Genomic DNA, 27,714 nt, shown 5'->3' on the forward strand with positions numbered 1-27,714 from the left:
AGCAGGACACAGATTTTAAATACTTACAACTTTATTAGGAGCAGGCTGTTGTCCCTGCAGCAGCCAGTTCCCATGTATACACAGTATACACAGCCTAGCCAGTACCCAGGTCCTTCCATCCTTCTGCAGCACGTGGAATGCAAAAGAACCAAACACAAAGGGGGCTCTGTAAGTGACAGTGTCTAGTGCCTTTGGGAGCCAACTCCCGGGCTGGGAACAACCAAGCCCCCCAGCTCACCCAGCCCTCTACTCCAGCACAGCAAGGTTCACAAGGTTGGACTCCTCTAGTCAGTGCACACAAAGGGCAGAGGAGGCAGGGGGCTCCAGAGCCCAGATCCTTACAGGTCCACACCCCATGGAAGAAGTTTCTGGAGCCCACAGAATCTCCCTCCTCTTCCACAGACATGAGATACCACCTTAATTTTTTTTTTATCCCATCACCAGAAACCTATACCTTGAGGCTTGTCTCTGCTCAGCCTTGGAGAGCATGGTTGGATTAGCAAAATGGTCAAGGATCAGACAAACCTCCCAAGTTGTCTTGGTCATACTTATTTTAAAAAGAAAAAAAAAAGGAAGAAGAAAGACATCACAACAGAAAAAAGCACTGAGACCCAGCTTGTGTCAGGAACAAGATAGGTTGTCCCTCCTTGAAATAATTTGTAAAGCTGCTCTGCTAGGGGGCCAGTCACCCCCACTGATGGCAGCTCCCTTCCCTCCCACCCCATTCCCCTGCCCATTCTGCACAGCCCCTGTGCCACCACCTCCTCACCAAGGATGGGTGCACCAAGCACAGGGTGCAGTGCTATCGTCGGCTAGTGGGGGTCCACATCTGCCCTAGAGCCCTGGGTTCCCTTTGATGCTGCAGCCCCACAGTGTTCACCCATGCAGGGGGGAAGATTCCTCCTCACTTCAGTCTTCGGAAGTGACTGCAGCCCTGCCTCAGAAATCCACATGCCCTCAGCCCCTCTGGGGGAGCGCTGTTCGAGAGCTCAGCCTGGGGTTAGGCTGGAATTTGGAAAACCATCCCAGAGGCTTGCCTGGATGGCTGGTTTGTGGGTTCTGGCTATTAGGGGATGCCAAACAAAAGGAATGAACCCCTTTCCCGGGGAAGATACTTGCTCTGATGTCACCTTGCTAAAGTCCAGTATATATTACCTGACTCAGAAGCAGAATCTCCCATGTACATGCTGGAGCAGCTGCACCTTCAAGAAATACCCTGCTTAACCAAAGACTGCTAACTCCAAAACATCTTCCCATGTGGAGCTATAGGAAACACCCTGGTATCTATATCCCCAACATGTTTCCAGGATAGACAAGAGTTCCCATTGTGGCTGCCAAGGGCTTCTGGGTCAGATTATTGATTCTTGGTGTCACCTGAAACCTGTCCCCAAGGCACTTGAGGAGAGAGATCCTGTCTTCATATTTGGAACACCAGTGGGTGGTTGGCTGGGCTATGAGGAGCAGGACACAATGCACCACACAATCATCTTTGTGTCTGGGCAGCTCAGTCTATGGAGGACAACAGCCAGGTCTGCTGGAAGCACCAGGGTCACCACTGTCCCTGGGGAGGGACAAATGTTGGTTCCCAGAGAGCATAGCCTGAGGTAGCAAACAGTGAACCCCACTATCCAACGGCAATGTCATGTGATGTGCCCAAAGCCAGACCATATGTAGCTGGCCAGATGAAAACCAACCTGCAGGCATGTGGATGTTCAGCACCTAGCCCTCTGTGCATTTCCCATGCCCTTCTTAGTGGGGACAAGACCATGGCCACTCTGAAGGTTCTCTGAGGCAACACAGAGCTAAGGTAGCAGCCCTATTTATACCTGCCTCTCTGGAGGAAGAAGCCATCTGAACTGGGGCCTCCTCCTCCCCATCCCAGGGTGTTGTGCGCCATAAGTTCAAGCCCAGCCACCAGTGATACAGAACCCCCTACGTCACTCTTCAAACTCTGTGCTTTACCACAGAATCCATCATCCCTTGTATCTTATTTTAATGGTCAGATCCCTCTTGAAGAAGGCAGTAGGCTCCCTATTGGCTTCCTATATCTATATGCAATGTGTCAGAGGGCATGTACTTGGAAGCCCTCCCACCAGCCTGATGTCATAGACAACACAGTGAGAAGAGGTGGGTGGCTCTTGAGGGAGGGCCAGGAGTAGAAAACCGATGAGAAACCTCCAGACTCCCCCTACACATATACCTCTTCCCAAACGGGGTGGTCCAGGCTCCAGTTATACCTCATCCCACTCTCCCACCAGTTTTTGCCCACCGCAGCCATTTTTCATTATTCAGTCCTTGTCAGTCAGAAAGAAAAGGTGGGCTGACAGCACCATAAAAACCTGCCTGTTCAGAAACGGCTTAGAGCCCCCCGGGGCCACCTGAGGGTGCCAAGCTGCTGGGCCATGGCTCTTCCAGCAGCCTGTGGCCTCCCTGATGGGGGCCAAGGTCCCTGAAGTTCTTCCTGGGAGGTGCCCATCCTCCAGGTCCCTTGGAAACCGGGCCCCGGCGCCTCTACCCAGTGCCCGCACCTCTCAGCCTCTCCCAGAGACTGGGCCCTGGAGGAGCCCGGCGTGAGGTAGACTGTGCATTAGTCCCTTGGCTTCCCCCACCGAGGCCAGGGAAGAGGAGGGGACCTCTCACCCCTGTCCCTGGTCCTTGTCCCTGGAAGTGGGTGACGTCATGGCATGGACCCCCAGCCACTGCCCTCTGCCCATGGCTCCAGCTGGTCAGAACACTGGCAGCACCAATTGGGCAGAGAGTAAGAAGGAGAAAAGGAGAGTCCTATTCAGCATGGCCTCAAGATACAGAAGTCCAGCTCCTGGGGCTTCCGGCGCAGGTTGCACTGGTCCCGAGCCAGCAGCCGCCCTCCAGGGCCCAAACACTTGAGTGGACGCCTCTTAAATCCCCGGCCGCAGCTCTTCGAGCAAGGCGACCAGGCACCCAGCTCCCAGGTCGGGCAGGGCTCCCCACAGACTCTTGTTTCCACCGGCCGATAGGCTGCATCACAGGCAGACGCCACATGCAGCCCTGGGGGACCACGACAGTCGACCGCCCGCTTCTGCAGGCCACTGCCACAGCTTGCAGAGCAAGGCCCCCAGCTGCCTGCCACCCAGCGTGCAGGGGGCCTGTCGCCCTGCTGCTCCACCTGATTGGAGAGGCTGAGGACACTGTTGTGGAGCACAGAGGGGCCCCGGGGGTCCTTGGGGTGAGAGGCCTTGTCTTCCCGAGGCTCCTTGGGCAGATAGAAGGAGTAGCGGACCCGGGGTGGCGTCATCTTGCCCACAGAGAGGACCTCCACGGTCAGGGGCTCCAGGATGGGCCGGGAGGCCTGCAGGCTCTCCACCGCGGTCCCCGTGCCACTATAGCGCAGTAGGCTGCCCTTCACCACCAGGTCCCGCTCCACGGCCGACACCACGAAGTGCCCATTGAGCAGGTACTTTCCCTGGCTATTCTTCAGGGCCAGGTAGTTGTCATCTCCAATCAGCCCCTTGTAGCCACGCTGGCGGATGTCGATACTCGAGGCACCCGCAGGGATGGCCACCACAAAATTGTAGCCATGCCTGTGGTGAGAAAGGGGATCATACATTAGACACCTGCCTGGACATAATGCCCTCATCCCCCTCTAAAGTCATAGCTGGTGCCCCTTTCACAACCCCTGCAGGAGGTCACCAAGATGGCAGAGACTGCTCAACCACAGCACGGAAGGTCAGGGGGGGCACACAAACTGGAAGGCAGTACCTCAGATTGTCACCACATCATCTGAAGCTACATACACTGGCTGTACCACCCTGTGGCCTTTTTTATTCAGGATATTTATACTGTGGTGAATTCTTTTATTTTAAATTTTTTTCATATGTCTTTATTTTGGGGGCAAAAAGAGAGAGAATCCCAAGCAGGCTCCAAACTGTCAGCACAAAGCCCAACGTGGGGCTCAATCTCACAAACCATGAGAGATCATGACCTGAGCTGAGATCAAGAGTCGGATGCTTCCCCGACTGAGCCACCCAGACACCCCTACATGGTGATGAATTCTAGGGCAGGAGTAAAGCACAGGTTTTGGAGCCAGACCCATCCCTATCACTGGCTTAGCTGTTGGCCTGGGATAAGTCACTTAGCTTGTCAGTTGCCTCATCTGTGAAATGGAGATCATAATCACACATACCTCATTAAAGCACCTAGAGCCTATGGCACAGTGCACTCAATATATACTAACTGTGAGAAGGAGGAGGAGGTAGAGGAGGAACAGAAGACAAGGCTTCAGTCCCTGAGCCCAAGGCTGGGGCTAGACGTAATGAGACACACTGGCCCTGGAGTCGGGCACCCAGATGAAGCCCTGGCTTGGACACCACCTCCTTGGTGGCTCAGACAAATCAGTCTCTCTGGGTTCCAGGGTCCTCACCCATACAGTGAGGGGGTCAAACTAGATGATATCTAAGTCTCCTTCCAGCTCCACTAGTCCATGAAAGGAGTGCCTGCCATTTAGCCAGTGAAGCAAGTCTGGGGGGTGTTTACCTTTAATTCTCCACTTGGTCACCCCCTGCAGATCCCTGTGAACACCACCCACCTGCAGTGCCACCTGTTCCCAGAAAACTTGCCCACCTACAGGCCCAGCAGAGGGCACTGTGTCCAGAAGAGGCAGCTGAGGCTCCTGGACAGCCATCTAGGCCTTTCTAGCACCTGGCCCCCCAAGTTTTCAGAGCCAACCATAGCCTTGCTCAACTGAGACCTCAGGGACTCTGCTTGCTCCAGCTCCTTCCAGAACCTGAGGCAGGACTTTCCAAAGGAGCACATTCCCCCTGAAAATAAAAGGGAACCTGCTGGACTTCAGAAAGCCGGGCTCTGGAGGTGGGAATAGAAGAGGCTTAGAGACATTTCTTCAGCTGACCCTGTACACATCTCCCAGGAAGAGGGAATCGATCAGTCCTAGCCACTCACTTTGCCATTTATTGCCATTCTCACCTCAATCTTATCCCTGAGGCCAGGGCCTCAGGCTCCGGGAGATGGGCAGGCTGTCACATTTTGTCCCCAGGCATGTTTTGTGTTTTGTGATCATCATCATGAACATTTGGTGAGCATTTATTATGCACCAAGTACTACACTGAGCATTTTACTTAGAGTAACACCCTTAATCTTCACAATAGCACAATAGGAAATATATTCATGTCAGGCCCACTATACAAGTGAGGAAATCCAGAATTCCAGAGATGTTGTCACATGTTCAAGATCATCCAGAAAATGGGTAACTGAGATCTGAACACTGGCCAGTCTTACTCTAGACCTCCCTAGATAGACTCTAATGTTTCTCTGCCATCTCCCTAAATATCATCTCCTTTTCAGTGGTGGACTCCTCAAGCATTCATCTCTGTCAATTGCCTGGCTGGCTGGCTGAATATCATACTCCCAGAAGAGTCTGAGTGGCCCCTACACCAAGGGCACAGCCCATTTACCCCAGTCTAACCCAAGTTTCCACCACCTGGGGGCAGCTCCACTCAGCCCTCCTCCCCCTGCTCCAGGACCCAGAACTCACATGGGCTTGGTGAAGAGGCCTGTCACCTTCTTACAGCTCTTATTGTCGCCCCCACACACCCCACACTTGTCGAATTTCTTCTTGGAGCCCAGGTTCCCATCACAGCCAGCCTTGATGCACTTGCCTTGGACACAGACCGAGGTGGAGTCAGGAGTACATGGTGTACCATCCACCACCTGCAGTGCCCCCAGGAAAAGGAGAAAAGGAAAGAAGGGCAGTTCAGCCAGATGCATCCCAAAGACTTTGTCTCTGCTTTGGTCTCCTGCCCCATGCTCACTCACCTTGGGTGCCAACACATAGAAGTAGCCGGTGCCATTGGCTCGGCAGATGAGCTTGCACTTGTCCCGGGGAGAAACACCTGAGTACTTGGGCACCCATGCCACGGCAAGAGTGAGCCGGTTGGTGCTATGGTTGTAGCCATTGAAAGCCTCACACTGCTCCTCCCGGAAGCTCTTGCCGGAAGCTGAGGAGGGAGGAAGCACAGGCAGGAAGCTAAAGGGAGGAGTGATGGGGGAGAGAGAGCCCTCCTCCCCAGGGCGCTCAGCGCCTGTGGCCTTCAACACCTCTTACCCTCATCTGAGTTATCCTCATCCCTTCTCAAAGAACTAAAGCAGGCTAGGACCAAAGGATGCAGGTCACAGCCAATCACACAACCCCCAAGCAATGGGCCGCCTTCAATTCCCTCCATAACAGACACCCTAAACAGTTTGGGGCTACACAATCCTTCAAGAGTCTTCTGAAACTATTTTCAGAATGTTATGACATGAATAAAATAAATTACATCAATGACAAATAATACTAATTATACTGATATACAACTATCAATATATTTCAAAACATATTTGTGATATGTGTGCTCCTTGTTAGCCCAATACATAACAAGATTCAATAATGAGTCTAATAACCACCGTCATTTTCAAGTAGTGATGAGAAGAAATGGCATTCTGAGAAATGGCAATAACTGAAATGTCTTATGAACATATCCAAGATCTCTACTGCGGACAAAGTCGCAGGTAGTGCCACTAGCATTGCAGTTTGCTAATTAAAAGAAATAATAATTTTAGATAGAAAGATTAGTAAAAACTATACTAAACTACTCCTGAAGGGAATGATAAATTTTAAATTTAAAAAGGCTAGTAAAAATAGAGATGTAACTTTCTCCCCTCCAAGCTCATGGACCCTGGATAAAGAGTCCCTGCTTAAGAGTGATGGGCTTGCGAGACTTAATTAACTAAGAGGACATCTAGTGTGTCACTCTCTTGGGCCACTTAGCCCCCCAGCCTAAGTAGGGGGAAGAAAACACCCCTGCCCAAGGGGAGTGGGGAAGAAATGATCCCAAGAGGAATCTGCTCCTCTGCACTTCCAGACTTTGTCCTAGGGGATAGAATCTTGACTGCTGTCAATCTGCAGCCATGAAGTATCCAGAGTGTGGAGGATGAGGGAGGGGTGCCCTCCAGCCTCGATGTCCCCGGGCACAGGCCAACACTGCCCTCCCCTCCTCACCTGAGCTGGGGCAGGGCTCCAGGTTGCAGGATCGGTATTTCACCCTCACCCCCTCGCAGTATTTGCCCCCATTGGCAGGGGTGGGGTTGCTGCACTGCCTCCGGGCCAGCTGCACGCCCCCCCCGCAGGTGCGTGAGCAGGGGCCGTAGGGCTCCCATTTGGCCCAGGAACCGTCCACCTATGAGAAAGAGTCCGTCATACTCCTGCAGCGGCCGGACGCACACCGGGAGCCTGCAGAACAGCTACACGGGTACAGCCCCCACCATTCCATCCCGTCCCACTGGAATGAAGTCCACTGTGGATCATAAGGGGAAAATGACAAGCAAATGGTCAGGGTCCACACAGCGCCCACAGAACACTTCAACCTGGTCAGTAGCAAATGCCAACTGCACCCAGTTATAAATGAGGCCACTCAGAAGACAAGCCCCTTTGGGCTATGGGGTCAGATAGCCAAGTTCTGTCATCATCTCTGCCCTCACCACGTGGGTGGTCTTGAGCAAGGGGTGAAACCTCCTTAAATTTAAGGTGCTTCATTAGCAAAAATGGGACCAGTAATACTCAGGTGTGAGATCAGACAGATTTAAATGATACATTGTGTGTGAAAATTCCTAGCACTGTGTTTGCCACCGAGCAAGATGGATTTCTTCTTACCTACTCTTAGCGTATTGACAAAAGTCTCTAAATCTAAGGCAGGGGCGGGCCCCCAGTCTTGCCAGAAAACCTTGTTGCCATAGATACTTGAATATTTTTATTTATAAATGATCCATAATCCAGACTCCTCTCCAAACCAGACTTAAGCAGATCTTAAGCTCAATCGGGCTGAAATTGAGAAAGTTTCACTGCAAGAGGTTCTAACATTTGTGCTCAGAGGAAATGAAGATAGGAGACTACAAAGCAATCCCAAAACTTTGTTTGGCTTCAGGGTGAACCATGCAGTGTTGTTTCATTTTTCAAGAGGGTGGAGAGGGGAGAGAAACGGTATAGTCTTCATTATTGTTTTTCTTAGGATGCCAGTAAAGCGAGTTTTCATCCCCTGAACACACATCAGTTGGGCAACAAAGGAAGCGGCCTAGTTGTACAAGCCTGGGATTAAAATGCTCTCATACATCATCCAAAGTGACTAACCCGCATGGAGCTAATCAGGAACTGGCTGCATGTAATCTAAATACTTTAACTTAGGCATACATGCAGCATAGTTATTCTATCTGCCCTTCTGTCCGATAGCTTTTGCTTCACTGAGTCAACATGTCTCTCATCCAGTGAAAGAATTACTTGCTGTTAGCCCCACCTCCTCCTGCAACTAACACCCCACCTCCTCCTGGCCTTTCACTTGCTAAGAGTCTCTACATTCGCTCCTTCCACCTCCTCCCTCCTCGGTGCCTTGTAATATGGGTTTTGTCCCCATCACACCTGGGAAGCTGCTCTCTCAAAGGCCTGACATGACCACTAATAAACTGAAGAGTCTGTGTATACACCTCATTTTCTCCAGTTTTCCTTCAGTACTTAACACTGTCTCTGCAGCTTCTGAGATGATGCTGTTGTGTCGTTGTTGTTTTTAAACTTGCATCACTTTTTCCACCCTGTTCCTACAGAAAACATTCATCTCACAGGAAACACTCCTGCCATGTGCCATTCATTCACCAAATACCTATTGAGTTCTTACTCCATGTCAACGCTGTGTGCATCAAATCCGTGCCCTGAAAATGACTGCATCTCAGCAGGGGAAGATAGACAATAAAAATAGGCCTGGGCATATAGTGTCAGAAGCGGTTAAATGCAGGCACTGGGGAGAGAGCGGTGGAGAAGGCCTTGGTGAGGTGGGCTGCTCTCCATTACAGGGGGTCATGGAGACGTCACTGCAGAGGTGACGGTGGTGCAGATGCCTGAAGGAAGTACAGGAGGGAGTTGTGCAGATAGGAGGGAAAGAGCATTCTAGGCAGAGGGAGCAACGCAAAGACCCTAAGGAGGGACGGGCCTGGAGTGCTCCAGCATCACATGAGCAAGAGAAACAGGAGATGAAGGCAGATAGAGGACTCACTTGTCCAGAGCACACAGAGTAAAGTCCCTGAAGGGTTCTGAGCATGTGGCATGACCTGACTTACATTTTAAAGGATCCCTCTGGCCTCTATGTTGGGAACAGTCTGTGAGGTGTAAGACCAGCAGCAAGGAGATCAGCTAGGGTGCCAAGAGCAAGAATCCAAGGGGGAGTTGACAGTAGCTTGGCACAGGGTGGAAGCAGATAAGGTGGGAAAAATAGTTCAATTCTGCACCTATTTTGAAGATAGAATCAACAGGAATTGCTGAAATAGTAGATGGGCGGGTGTGAGAGAACAGAGGGTTGGCATGAGCAACGGGAAGATGGAGTTGCCAAAGCAAGTTCAGGACAGATGATCAGGAGCTTGGTTTTACAGATGTTATGTTTAGGATGCTTATCTGAATGGAGAAATCAAGATTCAGTGAGGCATGTGAGTCTGTAGTTCAGGACAGAGGTCTGAGCTGGAGATACACATCTGGGAGTCTTCAATGTATCAGTGTAAATGGTTCTTAAAGCCATTGGCCTAAATGAATCACCTAAGAAGTCAGTGTGGATAGTGAGGAGAGCTAAGGACTGAAAGCTGGAATGCCCAACATGGAAAAACAAGAATATGAGGAAGAGCCAGTGAAGGGGACCAGAAGGGGCAGCCAGTAGGGAGAAGGGAAACCAAGACCCGAGCCTGTGTTCCCAGGGGAGAGAGTGATCAGCTGTGTCAAATGTTGCTAACAGGTCAGACAATATGAGGATGGTAATCAATCACTGCCTTAAGCAGTGTAGAGGCCATTTGGCGACCTTAGTTAGAGTTATTTTTAGAGGAATAGTGGGACTGAAAGCCAGATTGGAATGGACTCCAGAGAAAAATGGCAAGACAGGAACTGGAGAGAGAAATTTCATACCACTCTTTCCAGGAACTTTGTGGTAAAGGGAGTCAGAGAGATAGATTTTGATTTATGGAGAGGAAGTAGGATCAGGAGAAGTTTTATTTAAGATGGGAGGAATTATAGCAAGTTTGTATCCTGATAGAAATGATTCAACTCAAGAGAGGGGAAATCTGACACTGCAGGAGAGAGACAGAAGAATTTATGGAGCATTTTCCTTGAATAGAGGGGATACTATCCTAAGCACAAAGCACTGCACCGCCAGGCCCCATATGAGAATGTGGGCAGCTTATCCATAGCAAAGGAGGAAAGGTAGAGATTACAAGCACAGAAGCAGGACAGACAGTGGATGTGGTGGTGGGAGTTGGTGGAAGTTCTCTTCTGATTACTTGATTGCTTGTTTTTTTATTAATGAGATGGGAAGAAAGGCTACTGGCAAAAGTGGAAATGAAGAGAAAGGGTTGGAAATGGCAGAGAGAGGCGAAGGTGTGACATAATCGTTTAGGATGTTGGGAGGACGAATGCAGTAAAGGAAATAAAATACCATATGACTCCTGAGCAGCATTGCAGGCCCCCCTAAGTTGTCAGGCCATTAGTTTAAGCTGAACCCACTGAGCATGGTTCCATGTCTTTCTCCAGCCACACTCACCTCCACCTGCACAGTTGAGTGACAGTTGGATTCCACCAGGACAGTGGTTTATCCTAGCGAGTACGACAGAGAGAGGCAGGGGCATGGGAGCCACGAATGTACATGAAGGAGTGATTTTAACAATGGACCACGGAATTGCAGCTCAAGAAGGAGGTTGGTGAGGGCACAGGAAGAGCAGGTGGGACTGAAGAATTGCTGGAGTCCAAAACTAGAGGGCTGGACAACAGGGCCTTGGTAGTCAGAGTGTGATTCTTGCAAATGAGATCCCAGGGCAGCACTGGGGCTGTGTGATCAGTAAGATAAGCTTTGTGCTTTGACCTCGGCTGATTAGGGCAGTGTCCTTTGTGAAGGGCCAGGGTGGTGAAGGGAATGTCCAGAAAAGAGACTGAGGATATGGTGGATGTTGCTGTTGATGGACTGAGAATTCCAGAAAGCATGTGGAAATACTGTCTTCTCAGATCACATTTCCTATATCCAGTATCCTCTTGGGCAACATCTTTATCCTCCAGACTCCTCTTCCCAAGAGAAGGAGCTGGCCATGGCTGGCCTGTCCTCGGGACCTTCTGGTGGTCAAGGCAACCCCAGACTAGCCCCAAACCTCACCCCCAAAGATGTTTCCCATATAGCTCTGGCCTGTCCACCCCTCCAGCTTGCCCCACCTCCCTGACTTTGCTCCATCTCTGCCTGTTGAGACCCTACTCATTCCTCAAGTCCCTCTCCAAATCCAACCTCCTTGCCAAAGTTTTTTCAGACCCCCCCCCCCCAGTCATCATTAATCTCTCATTCCTTATTCCCCCATGACACGTTTTCACACTTCTATCTTAACACTGAATACATGCCTCTCTGGGTCTTGGATTACAGTGACATTTCTAGCTTCGCCACTAGACTGTGAGCCCACTGAGACACAACCCATGTTTTATTTCTTTCACTGACCACCACACAGTACCTCACATAGTTCTCTGAATACAGTGGGATGATGCCTAATAAATGGTCAAAGGCTTAATTAAATATATGTTCCCAAAACATAGAACAAGATTTTACATAATTGTGTACCAAACCCAGCTCAGGGCAACTGATAAAGTGCTGGCAAATGCTTTTGTATTATATTGCCCCCCTGTACATAAAACCCCAAGGCAAGGCCCTCTGCATCCAAGACAAGGATGGGGAAGGGACCATCATCTCCAGGATCCAGAAAGAGGATGGACTGCTTATTCCTGTCCGACAAAGTCCCAATCCCTTTGTGACCCCACCCCCAGACCAGAAGAATATAAAGTTTTTATTATATTCAGAGAATATGTGGGGTTTAAAACTTGTTCTTAATCAACTATTATTCTTTTCACCATGAAAAAAATAACTTTTGCTCAGTTATGTCTTAGCTTCAAAAAACAATCACGACAGAAACTTGGTTTGGAATGTAGCAAATTACTGAAGCTTGCCCAAAGGTCTGTTTCCTTTCAGTTCTGAGCCTGGTTCACCTCTGGCCCAGAGCTCCCTGGAAACAGAACACACTCAGAAATAGATGATAGGGGCACCTGGGTGGCTCAGTCAGTTGAGTGTCTGACTTCAGCTCAGGTCATGATCTTGCAGTTCACAGGTTCAAGCCCTGTGTTGGGCTCTGTGCTGACAGCCCAGAGCCTGGAGCCTGCTTCAGATTCTGTGTTTCCCTCTCTTTCTGCCCCTCCCCCACCCACAGTCTGTCTGTCTGTCTCTCTACCTCTCCCTCTCTCTCTCTCAAAAATAAAATAAACATTTAAAAGTTTAAATAAAGAATTTAGAGTGAGTGCTCAATAAATTTAGTCATCATTATCATAAGAAAAAGAAATAGCTGATAAGGGGAGGCTGGAAGGAGCCAACAAGTGAGGAATGCCAAATATCTAGTGATTGGCTTTGGGTTCAGTGCTCACTCCTCCCCAGGTAGGATGAGGCACAGAACTCAGGGCTGGGCCCCCTTATTCCACATGAAAGACTTTCCTCACATGTCTAAGGCCTCACCAAGTTCTCTGACCTACCATATCTCTTGCCTCCAGGCTTAGAGTCAAGAAGGGGATAGGACCACAGACAGGTAAATGGAGGCACAGTGCAGCAATGTGACACAATTATGGCTACACAGCAAACCTGTTCCCGCTGGAGGCCTCCGAGTCCACCCCCTGCCTCCCGCTCAGCTCCAGCACACTCACCCTATACTTATGGAGGTTGTGTCTCTCCACACAGGTCCCCTTGAGGCAGAACTTGCCCTCGCCACAGCTGGTGCCATCTGCCCAGGGGAAGTGGCGGGTCTGGCACACCATCTGCCCCTTCGCCTTGCCAGTGCACCACAGTTTGGTGCAGTACTGCATGTAGGGACAGGGCTTCGAGCCCACACCAAAGGCAAGCTCACACTGCTGGCTCAGGCTGTAGCTGGCACCCGGTAGGTCCTCAGGCAGGGAGATGGGCTTGCTGGGTTGATCCAGGAGGCAGTCACCTACAGGGAGCCAAGGACATTCATCAAAGATGAGTTGAGAAAGGTGAGCTCAGCTAGCCGTGAGTCTGAATGATAGGGAGACATTGAAGCAAGAGCCAGTGGAATGGACTCCCTTGAGAACCCAACTCTTTGGGCTCATGCACACCTTAGGTAACAGAGGACAGGTGCAGAGAGGTAGTGAGCAGTCACTCCAGTGACAACCCCGAAGTCCCTCCTCTGTCACCCTGGCTTACCATGCCCACTGTCCAGGAAGTCGGTGATGATGGCAGCACTGCAGGCTGACCAGGGATTGGCACGGTCAATCTGGATGAGTGTTGGGGACATCATGTGGTTGGCTCGGAGTTTCCCAAATACCTCCTCACACACTTTCACATTGTCATGGGGCATGTTGAACACGTGGCCTGTGGGGTGAGGCAAGAGGACTCAGAGGGCAGAAGGATGTGGGCTATGCAGTTTTAAAGCAGCAGGGTGGAGGGGAGGGGAGGGCGGTTCAGCTGAGGAAGCTAGAGAGCCCATGTCAGCAATTTTCAGGCTGGTCATTTCTACCTAGTGATGGACTGACTACTTTGCAAATGTTAAGATAGTGTTCTTGTGTTCTCTGTCCTGTCCATCAGGCTGTGGGCTCAATGAGAGCAGCAGTGTTATCTAATATATTCTCCCCTTCATGCTTAATTGATGAGATACTCTGACTGCTGTGTCAGACAATATTGCTGGCCTACTGGGCTGGGGCAATCAGAAAAAATAAAACCAAGCGATTGCTAAGGCAGACTCTGACCCTAAGAAAGGATCCCTAAAGCTTCAGGACATGAGGAAGCAAAGACAGATGTCTACCCCCTGACCAAAGCACCCAGGGCAAACCCAAAAGGACCCCAGAGGGGAGCTCTCCTCCCCGTACCCAAGAGTACCTTCCAACCTTACCCAGCTCATGGGCAGTGGTGAAGGCTGATGGAAGCCCATCATCCTCGATCACAGAACAACTTCTCTTGGGGTCGCACATAGTGCCCACATCAGCCATGCCCAGCGTGTCACAGGTGGTGGCCCCACACAGGTCCTGCCAGGGTGGGGGAGAAGCAAGAAGCCAGGCAGAAATTAGGATGGGGTACAGAAGGAGCCTGGAGGAAAGAAAGGTATCCTATGGGATGCTCAGCTCATCCCAACTCCCAGTCTAGCGAAGTCCAGCACCTTCCTAGACAGGTCCTTTCTCTCAGAGGGTTGCAAGGCTACACATAGAATCAACCCAGACTGAGGGAGGAAGCATCAGGAAGAAAGCCCTATGGCTCACTGAGAAGATTGTGCCCAAATCCTATTCATAGAGATCCTGTGGGAGGAAATTAGGAGGTACAAAATTAAACTACAAGGTCATTGCTTTATATAGAGACAGACTTCCGAACCAGAAAATGGCGACTCCTACAGCTGGGTGAGGTTCCAGTCATGGATAACTGAGGCAGGTGGGAGTGGAAGGCAAGTGTGTTCCTCATCCAGAGTCAGCTCTGAGCAATCTCAGTCCTTGCGGAGTGACTGGACAACCGTGAATTAAGCTCAGATTCTCAGCCAAAGTGTCATGGGCCAAGGACCCGCCCAAGCCAGAGATTTGGCTTCCTTGAATTGGGAGGAGGCAGAATGAGGCAGATACAGTCTCCTATCCAGACATAGCTCAACTGGCTACAGAAGTTCAAAGGGACCACTGGCTCAGCGACTGCTAGGAACAAAAAATAAATGAACTGCCACCGAAGACATTCCCTCTTTTTTGTACTGAAACCTGCATCAGAAACTAGGACTTCCTGCAACAACCCTGATGGGAAGCACTTCTGGGGATGGATATCTTAATAAACTTATTGAGCCATCAATGCACCTACATATCTTAAGAGCCCAGGAGTTGGAAACAGGACAAGATACTTAATCACAATAGAGAAGACACTGTTGAATCAGTGATACCGGTATTCTTTCCATTACATCCTTGTCTTCATTCACAGTTTACAAGAAACTATTATATGTATCATCTCATTTTAATCCCCCAGAGAGTGTTAGGAGGCAGATACATCATTATACCTATTTGTCAAAGGTGAAAACTGAGGCCCATGCTCACAGTTAATCATGGCAATGATTTATTAAATGCTGACATCGTGTGTGTACTTAACGTGCATGACCTTACTTAATCCTCACAACATCCCACTGGAAGAATGACTGCTATTATCACCTTCCACAGACAAGGAAGCTGACGCTCAGAGAGGCCCAGGTCACAGAGCGGAGATGTGCACTGGGGTCTGTACGACTGGTTACCAGCATTCTTTGCACCATGTCACAGCTGACTCCTAAGTGAATTCCCAGGAGAAAGAGTGGTGTGTGTTCTCCGTGGTAGCCAAGGCATTCACATAAACACACCCAGAGCTGTTCTCAATCTTATTTCTCTTTAGGGCTCTGTGCACGTGCGTGTGCATGCACATGCTGATGGTGGGGAACAGCTGGGCAGCAGAGTTAGTGGGGCCAGGAGGCATAGGAGGAAAAGTGGTCATAGTACAGAAAATCAGCAAAATTTAATCCAGAGCCTTCCAAAGTTTACCACCTGAGCAGTCAAACTTGGCTTCCCATGGTCAGGTGATAGTCACACCTCCTAATGAGCATTAACTCTGGCCGAAGAACTGGGAGGGTAATCAGACTCCAGAATACACAGGTCAACCATGAGCGGTGGACGCCTGGCCTTGATCGGCTGTCCTGGGCTCACATGTGGCATGTCTGCCATTTCTTGGAACCCTTCAGGGTGAACCTCAAACTCCCTCTCTTCCAAGTACTCTTCCCTTTCCAAAGGCTCACTCTTCCAGAAAGTTCTCCTTCCTTCAGAGTTCTGAGACCTAGAAGAGAACTGCTATCAAAACCTGGGAGGGGAAGTTCACCTGACAAGCAGTTTAAGGAACACAACTGCTGAGGAACAGGGCAGGGTCACACGGATCAGCTTGCGAACGGAGGGAGAAGAAGGCAGGGGACAAAGAAGGAAAGAACAGAGGTTTGCACAGAGGCATGGAAGGGGGAGGGGGCTGGGCCCATTCATCCCTAGACACTATAGTACAGCCTCCCCACTAAGGCAGGGGTCTCTGAAAATTCTCGTCTAGTGGCCACAGCCCATAGGGAGAGCCTGTAGGACAAACATGACACCATCCTGGGGCCACCATGCACACTCACTGCGGGCTTTGTGTAAGAGAAAAGGCATGGGAACAAGAATGGAAAAGCCTAGACTCTGGCCCTGGCCCCACCACTAAGTAGATGTGTGTTTTGGGGCGGGTCACTTCTCTCCTCAGGCCTCAGTCTCCTCTGCTCCTTCCCTGATCCCAGGGTGCTCAGCCCCTTCTGGCCCTGTAGGTTATGAAAGGAACACACACAATGATAAACTTCTAGAATGGAAAGAACCCTAAAGATGATCTTGTCTACTAATCCATGAAAGGAACTCCCAGAAAAGTGAAGGTCACCCATGTGGACATTCAGAATCCCATCTGCTGCTCTGCTCAGCAGAAATGGTGAGACCAGACTGACAGCTCAGACTGGGGTCTAAGCAGCCACTGGAGCTCCACTGGCCAGCAGCCCGCCTCTGCCGCTGGAAGGTCCTTAAAGCCAAAAAAAAGGCCTCCATTCTTCTCCGGGAGGGTGGATTCTCTCTGGAGCATAGACATGCAGCTGCAGACCCTTCCTGGCCAGGAGCAACCTGTTCTTTCCATCAAGAAATCCCGGTTTCCCTGGATCAAACAAGAGGAACAAGGAAGGAGCCGGCAGATTTCCTGAGGGTCAGGGTGTAGCTGAGAGCAGCAGGCTTGCAGTAACCAGTGTCTTCATTGTGGGAAGATGCAGCTGTTTGGGGTCAGGGGCTCTGCCTGGCCCTCTTCCCCCAGCCAGGGACTCAAATGAAGAATTGCTGGATCTTAGTTCTTTGAACGCCTACAGGCGGGTGTGCAGGGCTCAGTAGTGCCTCATTTGTGGCACTGAATGTCTCCACCCTTCTGGAATGAACTCAGATGCACTCAAATTGCCTTAACCTCTTCAGCTCAGGCCCTTGTCTCCAGAAATAGAAACTGTTCTGGTTTCTTCTGCCTGGAGGGTGGAGGCACTTCCCACCCAGCCCCTACCTGCCTCACTATTTCTGGTAATTTGCCATTTCTCCTTGAAGCTACAGCTGCTGTTCCAGATGACCCAAGAATCATCTTGGCCAAGACCCTGGTCTTCCCAGGTTATTGTTTTCTCACTGTACCTTTTCATAAAATAATTTAGGATTGGAGAGCCATGACTTGAAAGCAAGCACCTTGCAGTGGCCCAATCCACTGCCCAATCCACATTTACCATGCCCACTCCCTCCACGCCTCACCACAACTCCTCGTGGCCTTCCTTCCCACCTCCTCTCATTTCCCCAGCCACATACTGAGATGCTCATATTTTCCAGCAGTACGGGGTGGAGGACGCACAAAAATCAAGCACATTAACTTTTTTTTTAATGCAGCAGAAGATATGTGTTCTCATGCAGCCAACTTCCTACTCATTATGAACTTGTAAGCATGTGGGCCAGTGCTTATATTCATGGCCACACCGCAGCTTCCAAGTATTGTACTCACACAACTTGGGAGTCAACCTCTCACTCTGTAGATGAGGAAACTGAAGCTCCATGAACTCACCCAAAGCCATACAGCTATTAACTAAAGAATGAGCTACTGAACTCTTTTGATACCAAGGCCAGCAGGGGTCTTTGGTCTGAACCACAGCACTCTAGTTAGGATAGCATAAGTACTGTTGAAAACCACCCAGTGCTTGGATTAATATTGTGCCTTTAACTTGTTTCCCATCTGAATCTCTGGCGTGCATCTCTGTATTTCCTCATCCAACCCCAAATCTACCTCTGTTTGTAATCCCTAAGCATGGGAGGGCCTTGCTTTGCTAGAAGAAGGGGAAAAAATAGCAATTCTGGGTGTCTGGGCAATGGGACTAGGGATGCCTGGTGAAGAAGAGAACCCACTCTGGAAACATCTATCAGCAGAGTGGGTTTCGCTAGAATATTAATTCCTCAAGATGTACAAAATGGTGTTACAGTGGGAGACCAAGGTAACTAAGACAAGAATAAGAGAAATCCAAAGCATGCAGGAAGACCAAGCTTTTTCTGGAAATCATCAGTTCAAGAGAGGATACATATCGAATACAATGTTAATAGCTGACACTGAGCTGCTACCAGGTGCCAGACACTGTTCTAAGAGCTTTCCTGTATTAGTTCTTAAATCTGTACAATAGCTTTATGAGGGAGATGCCATTGTCAGGCCCCATTTTACATATGAGGCTCAGAGAAGGTAAGTTACTAGCCCAGGATCAGTGAGCCCAAGGTCAGACAGGAAGGGAGGGGCAGAGTGAACACTGAAATCCAGAAGTGCCGCCTGAGAGCTGAATGCTTCCCTCACATCAGTACTGCTTCCAGAGATGAAGGGGCTGGGGAATCTCAAGATGGCAAGACTTTCCAGCCCATACCCTCAGCCCCCAAGGCACAGGTTGGCCACTGAAGAGGGAGAGGCCTGGGGAGAGGGGAATGACAGGATTGACTGCCAAGAGTGCTATTAGAGCAGCGCCTGCACCCCTTTCCTGGTTGAGCAAGCTCCTGGCTCCTTGCCCCACACCTGCACTGACACACTGACCCCGTCCCTCCTGTGCACCCTGTCTGCTGGCTCCCTGCTGGGGCCTCTCCTTTCTCCAGGGCAAAAGCTGATGGCAAAGAGCCAACACGAAATGCCAGAAGAACCTGACCCCTCCCAACCCTGCAGCCTGACAGCTGAAAATGCTGAGTTAATGATCCCCAGGAAGGGAGGTGAGCTACCTAAGCACCCAGAGCTACACACACTCCTTTCACTAGTATCAGTGTCTTCCTCCCATGAATACATACTGAACAACGGCAGCATGCACGGCCCACTGGAGGGGATACAAAGACACAAAAGTCTTTTTTTTTTTAGATTCATTTATTTATTTTTTAGATTCATTTATTTTTTAAAATAATTCTCCATCCCTTCCCCTGGGGTCCGTTAAGTTTCTCAAATTCCACATACGAATGAAAACATAAGATATCTTTTTCTTTTTTTAATTTTTTAATGTTTATTTATTTTTGAGAGAGAGAGACAGAGACAGAGAATGAGGAGGACACAGAGAGGGATATACAGAATCTGAAGCAGGCCCCAGGCTCCAAGCTGTCAGCACAGAGCCCAATGCAGGCTTGAACTCACAAACTGAAGATCATGGCTTGAGCTGAAGTCAGCTGCTTAACCGACTGAGCCACCCAGGCACCCCCAATATCTGTCTTTTTCTGACTGACTTATTTCACTTAGCAGAATACCCTCCAGTTCTATCCATGTCTGTTGCAAATGGTGACATTTCATTCTTTGTCATCACTGAGTAGTATTCCATTGTGTATATATACCACATCTTCTTTATCCATTCATCAGTTGATGGACATTTGGGCTCTTCATAATTTGGCTATTGTTGATAGTGCTGCTATAAACATTGGGGTTCATGTGCCCCTACAAATCAGCACTCCTTGCTTAAAGGAGTTTACAAGTCAGTGGAATGTGCTGAGTCCATAGTTTTCACACAAAAACAGACATGTATTAAGTGTACTTACAAGTACAATGAGACAGAATGCTTTAAAACAGGGCCATCCCAAGTGTAAGTTCTGGCAAAGGATCTGTAGATAATTATTCAACAACAACAAACATACTGACAGACCACAAAGGTAGTGATGACAACAGGTGCCTATTCTGGAATACCCAGTAACTTATCCTTGATAATGCCTTTAAGTTCAGTACCATTGTCATCATCATTATCCTTCTATGGATAAGGAAAGTGGAGTCCAGGTGGCTGATTCGTTCAATGACCATTGCTAAAAGTCAAGTGGCAGGACTGAAACTCAACTCTGCCTGACTCCAAGTCCATGTTCTTTCCATTGTGCCACACAGCCAAGACCAGGCATCAAGGCAAGGTGTGGGGAAGCACCATGAGTGGCAGAAACATCTACCAAGAAGTTCAAAGACAGGATGACAGCAAGACCAAAGGAGGGAGAAAACCTCATTTGCCTTCCTGTCTAAACCAGCGTTCAAGAAAAAGAAAGAAGAAGATTCTGGTGCACATTCCTCCTGACGTTTATAGCAGCATTATCTGCAAAAGCCAGATTATGGAAACAGCCCAAGTGCCCATCAGCTGATGAATGGATAAAGAGGATGTGGTATATACATACAATGGAATACTACTCAGCCATCAAAAGGAATGAAATCTTGCCATTTATGACATGGTTGGAGCTAGAGAATATTATGCTAAGTGAAATAAGTCAGAAAAAGACAAATACCGTATCATTTCACTCATATGTAGAATTTAAGAAATAAAACAAACAATCAAAAAGAGAGACACAAACCAAGAAACAGACTCTTAACTATAGAGAACAAATGGATGGTTACCAGAGGGGAGATGTGTGGGGGGATGGGTTAAATAGGTGATGGTGATTAATGAGTGCACTCATGATGAGCACCAGGGGTTGTATGAAGTGCTGAATCACTAACTCATATACATGAAATTAATATTACACTCTATGTGAACAAACTGGAATTTAAATTAAAAAAAAAAAGATTCTGGTGCACACTCCTTCCTCCAAACTTCCTCCCCCATCCTCCATTATTAATATAGGCTTCCTTATTTGGTATAAATAAAAGAAGGAGGGAGAAGAACAATCACCTTCCAAGTCTGGGAGCAACCATATTCCACTCCTTCCTCTCCTATTCTCCTTCCTCCCTCCTCCCTCCTCCCTCCCAGAAGTAGTGTTCAGTTTCCATTCAGTGATAAAGATTTACAAACTCTTACATACCAAAGCTACAGGTACCCCTCTTTGCTAATATCTTCCAAGGTCCAGCTTCCAAAAGATTCTGACAAAACTATAACTCTCTTTATTGTATTAGGAGATATGTGTAAAACACATGTTATCATTTTATTACTTTTTTTTTTAATTTTTTTTAACGTTTATTTATTTTTGAGACAGAGAGAGACAGAGCATGAACGGGGGAGGGTCAGAGAGAGAGGGAGACACAGAATCTGAAACAGGCTCCAGGCTCTGAGCCGTCAGCACAGAGCCTGACGCAGGGCTTGAACTCACGAACCGCGAGATCATGACCTGAGCCGAAGTCGGACGCTTAACCGACTGAGCCACCCAGGCGCCCCTTATTACCTTTTTTTAATTGAATGCTAAATTTCACTGCCATATGGCAAGTCATTTATTATAGAAAGAACTAGCCTCTATCTCAACTGAGCCTCCAGAGTGCTGTTCCTCTCTACACAGTATAGAATACATGCATGTGCCCCCATAAAACATAGTACTACTCAAGGCCAAAACAAGGTAAGCACCAAGCTGGGGACTAAGAGGCAGAAAGGTGAGGACATGAATGAAGGAAACAGAAGAGAAGAGAACAATGGCAAGCAGCCTGCCCTGGAGAATCTCAAAAGAGGAGAAACAAGAGCATAGAAAAAATGGTGAGGGGAGAGGGGGAGGGAACGGCATACAGTCCTACTAAGTGCAACAGAATAGGGGCGCCCAGGTAGCTCAGTTGGTTGAACATACAGCTTCCACCCAGGTCATTATCTCATGGTTCATGAGTTCGAGCCCCACATGGGGCTCTGAGTTGACAGTGTGGAGTCTGCTTGGGAGTCTCTCTCTCTCTCTGCCCCTCCCCCACTCGTGCACTCTTACTCTCAAAATAAATAAATTTGAAAAATAATAATAAAAATAAAATAAGTGCAACAGAATAAATAAAGTAAATGAAGGAATACTCATGCAGAAAAACCACAAATTGCAAATCCTAAAAAACAAAGTCTGTTCAAAGGAGAAAATGTTACAAATAGCAAAACAGATGGTGGAATGGAGAAGAGGGACCCCTGCAACACAGGAAACAAGTTTCCTTTCCCATCACCACCAGCTCCCAAGCCCAATACCTTCTTGCCACCTGTCCCTTGTCCCCTTCCCTCAGAGAGCCTTCCTGGCTCTAGCCACAAGAAGAACAATCCCTCACCAGACTTCCAACAGAGGGCTCATGCCTCCCCCATGGCACTTAACACACCCTTGTGTAATGAGCTATTTCTTTGTCAGGCTCCCAGATATCCAGTGAATTCCTGAGAGCCAGAGGCCACATCGTAATATCTGTACCCCCACAGCCCAGGACAGTACCTGGAAATAACAGCTGCTCAGTAAGCACTTTTGAAATGTAGAATAAATTCACGAAAGCTAGTCTGCCACAAAGTTACCCAAATTGCAGAGGCATCGGAGGTTAAGGGAGAGCAGACCGAGAGAAATGCAGTCCTACTGAGCCCCAGCACCAGATACCTCATTCCTGCTGCCCAAGGCAACAAGAAGCCACTGAAACTTGTCTTCTCATGGAAATGAATGTCCACCCAGAAAGACTGGCTGTAATTCTCCACAGATCCTGGTTCCAATCCCGTGCTGACCTCACCCTGCTGTTATGAGTCTGGAGACTGATTGCTTTGCAGAATCAAATGTGCGCTCCTTCTCCAAGACCATGAACTGACTCCGAATCTTTAAGAAAACTCCTCAAATTGCCAAAATATTTGTTGTATGATCAATTCTTTTTTTCTCCTTTGCGCACAGCAAAGTCTCCTCCCTGGGTCATGTCTTTCCAGTGTTTTGATTTCAACACCCCACACCCCTCCCTCTGCCCGCCAAGAGGACAGCAGCGTCTCCCCATAGCCTGGGCCCAGACTTGTTTTCATGCACAGCAACTCTGACAGTGGGTCAACGGGGGTGCTCCAGTGCCCATCAGTCCCAATGCTCCCACTGTTCCCCCTTCAGGTACCTGGCACCTGGAGCTCTACAGGTGCTGTTCTTGCCTCTTCCTCATAGGAGGAAGTACAGTCTGATGGAGACTGACCCTTCCCTGCTTCCTTCCTGTGTGCTATCAGAGTCACTAGCCATTTTTCAGAATTTTCTGGGGGGACCAAGAAATAGGTGACTTTAAAGATGTCTGACAGTTCAAGATCCATTATAGACCAAAGGTGATTAACAAAATAAGCATATTTCTAAAAACTTGTTATCCAAACAAACCATATACAATTGACCCTTGCACAATATGAAGGTTAGAGGCACTGACCCCCATTGCAGTCGAAAATCCACACATAACTTTTGGCTCCCTAAAAACTTAACTACAAATACCCTAGCGTTGACCAAAACATACCAGTAACAGTCAATTAACACACGTTTTGTATGCTATATGTATTATACGCTGTACTCTTACAGTAGAGTAAGCTAGAGAAAAGAAATTGTTATTAAGAAAATCATAAAAGAAAATCCGTTTAGAGTCCTATACTGTATTGGAAAAAGTCCACCTGTAAGTGGACCCATGCAGTTCAAACCCATGTTCAAGGGTCAACTGTAAATACATATAGATAGATAGATAGATAGATAGATAGATATAGATATAGATATATAGATATGCAATCCTACTGCATATCATATATATATATATATATATATATATATATATCCTCATTTTAGTTTGAAAAAGCATTGCTTACACCAACATTACAATAATCAGGGAAGTTCATACCCGACTTAAAGGATTAATACTAAACCTTACAAAGTAAAACACAAGTTTCTCTTGCGTTGGAGTGCAGCAGGAGACTCCTCCAGGTTCCCAGAGACCACATCTGCCTTGTCTACAAAGAGCAGCTGCAGGCTCGTGTTCTCACCACATACTGTACCTTCCCCAGGGGAATTCAGGAATGAGCAGTTCCTAAGACCCTGAGAATGCTGCAGGCCCTGAAGTCTGTGCTGGCAAGGAGGCGAGGCAGAGATGTTTACTCGAAAGCATTAAGCACATACCTGGATGTTGGTCCTGCCAACACAGCTTCCCCACTTTCTGGCTTCGCCCTCTAGAAGCCTAAGAGAAGGACAGCTTCCAAAATTCACATCTTGCACATCACTGCTTCTGACCCAAGTGGCCATGCATCTTGTACCCATTATGCATGGTTAGCATAGCCCCTGGGTCTAGACACCACTGACAAACAGAAGCTGTCATGCTGCTTGATTGCTTCTTCTTTAAAACGCGAATCCTTCTGATGATGTGGCCCATACTCCCAGCAGGAGTCCTCTTTCTAGGGCTGGCTCCAAAAGTCAACCTAACCGCAAAGCGGTGGAGACTGAGGTCTGTTACGTTAGAAGCACTGAGTGACCTCCACAGGGGCATCCCAGGTAGCAGATGGGCCAACAGCTGCTTTGCCCATTAAGATATCCTGTTCTTGGCCTTTGCTTTCTCCCCCCAGCAATCTGACTGCTGAGTTGGTCTGTGTGCAGAGGTCGAAGCCACCTCCTCTGCAGTTTCCCCATGACTCAGACAGTGTGTGCAGGGGCTGGGCAGTGGCAGCTCTACAGACCTCAATTGGAAGAATGAGTGCAAGGAAACAGACTCAGGCCAAAGACCTCCCTAGAGGAACCAGGTGGTGGGAGGAGAAGGCTGGGAAAAGAGGAAGTTCAATTCCAGGAGGGGACAGGCGGTGCCAAATGGGTTAGTGTGGAAGACTTTAGCTCCAGCCCAGTGTGTGCCAGTGCAGCTCTGAGTGGCCTTTGGAAACAGTGGAGAGTGAGAGCCCCATGGGTAACCAAGGATTCTGTGCCATTCCCAGAATGACGTGGTTATGACAATAACAAAACAAGAGCATGGCACCAATTCAAGTTGCAACCCCCAAAATCAGAGGAAGCGGGTCACTTGGATGCCCCTCTTCCTCCCAGTCCCATGAATCTGAGAAATTTCAAGAATCCAAAATCTTCAACGTACCCAGTCACCACAATACCTGTGAATGTAAATTTTCATAAAGCCATAGCAAAGAGCAGAGGTGCTTCTGTGATCTGACCATCTTTCCATTCCCAACACTCAGTACCTTTCCAGTCCTGCACCTGGGGTCTCCAGATGCTCTTTACTAAGCTCACACCACCTGCACACTGCCAGGGGCAGAAACTGGAGCCCTACAGTCAAGTGTGGTCATCAGAAGTTTCAGTGAATCGGTGTCATAAGTAACCTCTGCTGCTCTGCTCCATAACACACATCAGGGCAAATGGGTCACCCTCGGCCAACAAGGAAATGGGAAAATTGAGAGATTTTACCCAACTCGGCTCCAAGTGCAACTCCACTTGAAACTCCAACCTCCAAACAGGTGCTTGAACTAGATGGCCTGCTCTGTATGGACTGGAATCCCCTCAAATAGAAGGCAGGCCCAGCACACAAGGGTACAGGAGAAGCAGCAAAGAAGGACGGAATGCTCCCAGTACTTGAGTCTGTCTTTTTCATTTCAACCCACAAAATATCCCAATTGATTCCCTTCGTCCCAATCCAGGTTTTCCAGGCCCAGGACAGAGGATAACTGAACATGTTACCCAGAAGAAATGTAGCCAGGCTCCGAACTGGAACGCTTGCATCACCTTCCAGTTTCACAAGAAGAGAAAAGAAGCCTCAGAAGAGCTGTCTGGAAGGATTTAGACGCCCTGGTTGAATAGGGGCGGACCTTTCCCGACCCCTCCAACACCATCCTCAGAGCGCCTCCTATCTGCCTTGGAGGCACACTGCGGCTCCGGGGCGGCAACTTCCTGGGTTCCGGCCCCTCCGCGCCTGATCTAGGAGGCGCTGATTGGCCACGCCAGGCCAACACCTTCTGAAGTAGCGGGCGCTCCTCCGACAGCCCACGTGCATCCAGATGCACGTGAGCCGAAGCTCCACGGAGCCCAGGAGCGGACTGTCCCTGTTAGAACCAAAGTGGGAGACGGGGGAGATCAACAAAATTTTAACCCGGGGTCACTTGATTGGCACAAAGGGCATTTGGAGAGCTAAGGACGGTGACCCTAAGAAAATGGGGTTATCTGGGTCCAAAGAGGTGACAGATCATCTAACTCACCTGCCTGGTGAAGAGGATGGCTGTATCCCAGTACTCTGGGTGTTTGTCACTCACTTTATTCAGCTTCTTCTGCCAGGCGCAGAAGTTGCGCAGCGTCAAGGCCGCGTTGCCCGTGACCTTGGGCCCGGCGTCGCGGTCTCCGAGAAGTAGCACCTTGACCACAACGATGGTGATGGGGTTGAGGATGCTGGGATGGCGGTAGAGTCGCGCCGCTGTGGCCAGCAGCGTCAGCAAGTAATGTTCCAAGTCCGCGCCGTGGAACTTCACCATTGACTCGTCTGCCACCACCAGTGTCTCCACGAACCGCGGGATAGACACGAAGCGTTTGGCGCGCCCGGACCTGCGCCGGCTGCGACTCTTTCCTAAGCCGGTCCCTCGCGGCTTATAAGGGTCCAGCGCCCGCAGGATGGCGGGGTTCCAGCCTGAGGCCACCCCGCAGCGAGAGGTGGGATCTCCGGGTGGCCCGCCAGGGGCGCCCCGGCGCTGGAGGAGGTGTGCGCCCTGGCTGTTGCGCTGCACTGCCTGCGCGCTGGCGTTGGGGAGTGGGCTAATGACATACTCGGCGCCTCCGTAACCAAAAGCTCCTCGTAGACCCCCGCACAGGCTCACAGCAGCGAAGGAGTCTGGTTCGGCGTTCACGTCCCCAGAGTAGAAGCAACGTCGCAAGTCTGCAGAGCTCCCGGTGAGTCCCGCGAGGGGGACGCCCAGATGCTCAGTGGCGAAGGCGGGCGCCAGGAACTGAGCATCTGGAGTTAAGTGTAGGTAAAAGTCCTCCTGAAATGCTGTGATCTGAAAAATGAGTCCCTGGTGCCCGGAGTCCTCGGGACCCCTCCGGTAGTAGTGGCGGCCATTGATGTCCGGGTCCAGTCGAATGGGAACCACCACCTCCTGCTCTGGTTCTGCCCCGCCAGCGGGTCCCCCGGCGAGAGCCAGGGTTAAGATGCCCAGCAGAAGCATGGCGCCGGGCAGCGCACTGCCGCACTCTCAGAAGGGCTCGGCGCGGCTCCCCGGCCGCCGGCGAGTCTCCTTGCAGCAGGCACACGGGAACCACCAACCCTCCGGGGCAGTCCGCAGCTCCCAGAAAGCAGAGCAAAGGGAGAGAGACTCCTCCCAGAGCAGTGAGCGTGCACCGAACAGCCCGCGCCTCCTACCTGTGCCTTTCCAAGCAAAGCGCGCCCTGGGAGCTTAAGTACAATCGCTGTCAAGTGCAAGGACAGAGATTTGCAGCCGAGAACTAGAGGGAGGTGCCGGGCCACTTCGAACCGCAGCCACTCGCTGCGCTGAGAGCCAGGAGCTGGGCGAGCCTATTAAAGGCCCCCTCCTCTTTGGACTGCCCAGTCAGCGCCCCTCCCTCTCTCCCCTCCCAGCCTCCCAAAGCTTGCAGCCCGAACCTCCCTCCAGGGGCCACCGGAGAACTCGGTCCCGCCTCCAGAGCGAAGAGCCACTTGGCGGGGAGGGAGTGGCGTTGAGCTGAGGCAGGAGGCGTGGGCTGGCTAGAGAAACCAACGCTTACAGTCTCGGTTCGCATTTTGCCCTCGCGTTATGCCCCAGTGCCCCCACACACCAGTTACTTCCGTCCCGATCGACATCTGTCTGCTCCCTGGGTCAAGGCCTTTATCTCAAGGCAGTTAGGGTCGGGAGCTGGGAATGAAGACTCACCGTTGACCCCTCCCCTCCCCTCCCCATCCTAGGCCCGCCTCACCCCTCCCGTTGCAACGT

The 27,714-nt window shown here is 49.7% G+C and overlaps 1 protein-coding gene across 1 annotated transcript; it reads right to left on the bottom strand.

Annotated features, from left to right (window-relative positions):
• Positions 1–13: 13 nt before the first annotated feature.
• On the bottom strand, positions 14–27,646 carry ADAMTS15 (ADAM metallopeptidase with thrombospondin type 1 motif 15). Its single transcript, XM_015067253.3, has 8 exons — positions 25,996–27,646; positions 13,972–14,104; positions 13,287–13,454; positions 12,770–13,053; positions 7,031–7,208; positions 5,809–5,990; positions 5,528–5,703; positions 14–3,560 (listed from the first exon to the last, which is right to left on the bottom strand). Exons 1-8 carry the CDS (start codon positions 26,950–26,952, stop codon positions 2,786–2,788), a joined length of 2,853 nt encoding a protein of 950 aa, XP_014922739.3. The 5' UTR covers positions 26,953–27,646; the 3' UTR covers positions 14–2,785.
• Positions 27,647–27,714: the final 68 nt, after the last annotated feature.

Source organism: Acinonyx jubatus, chromosome D1 (genome assembly GCF_027475565.1).
Source record: "Acinonyx jubatus isolate Ajub_Pintada_27869175 chromosome D1, VMU_Ajub_asm_v1.0, whole genome shotgun sequence".
NCBI lineage: Eukaryota > Metazoa > Chordata > Mammalia > Carnivora > Felidae > Acinonyx > Acinonyx jubatus.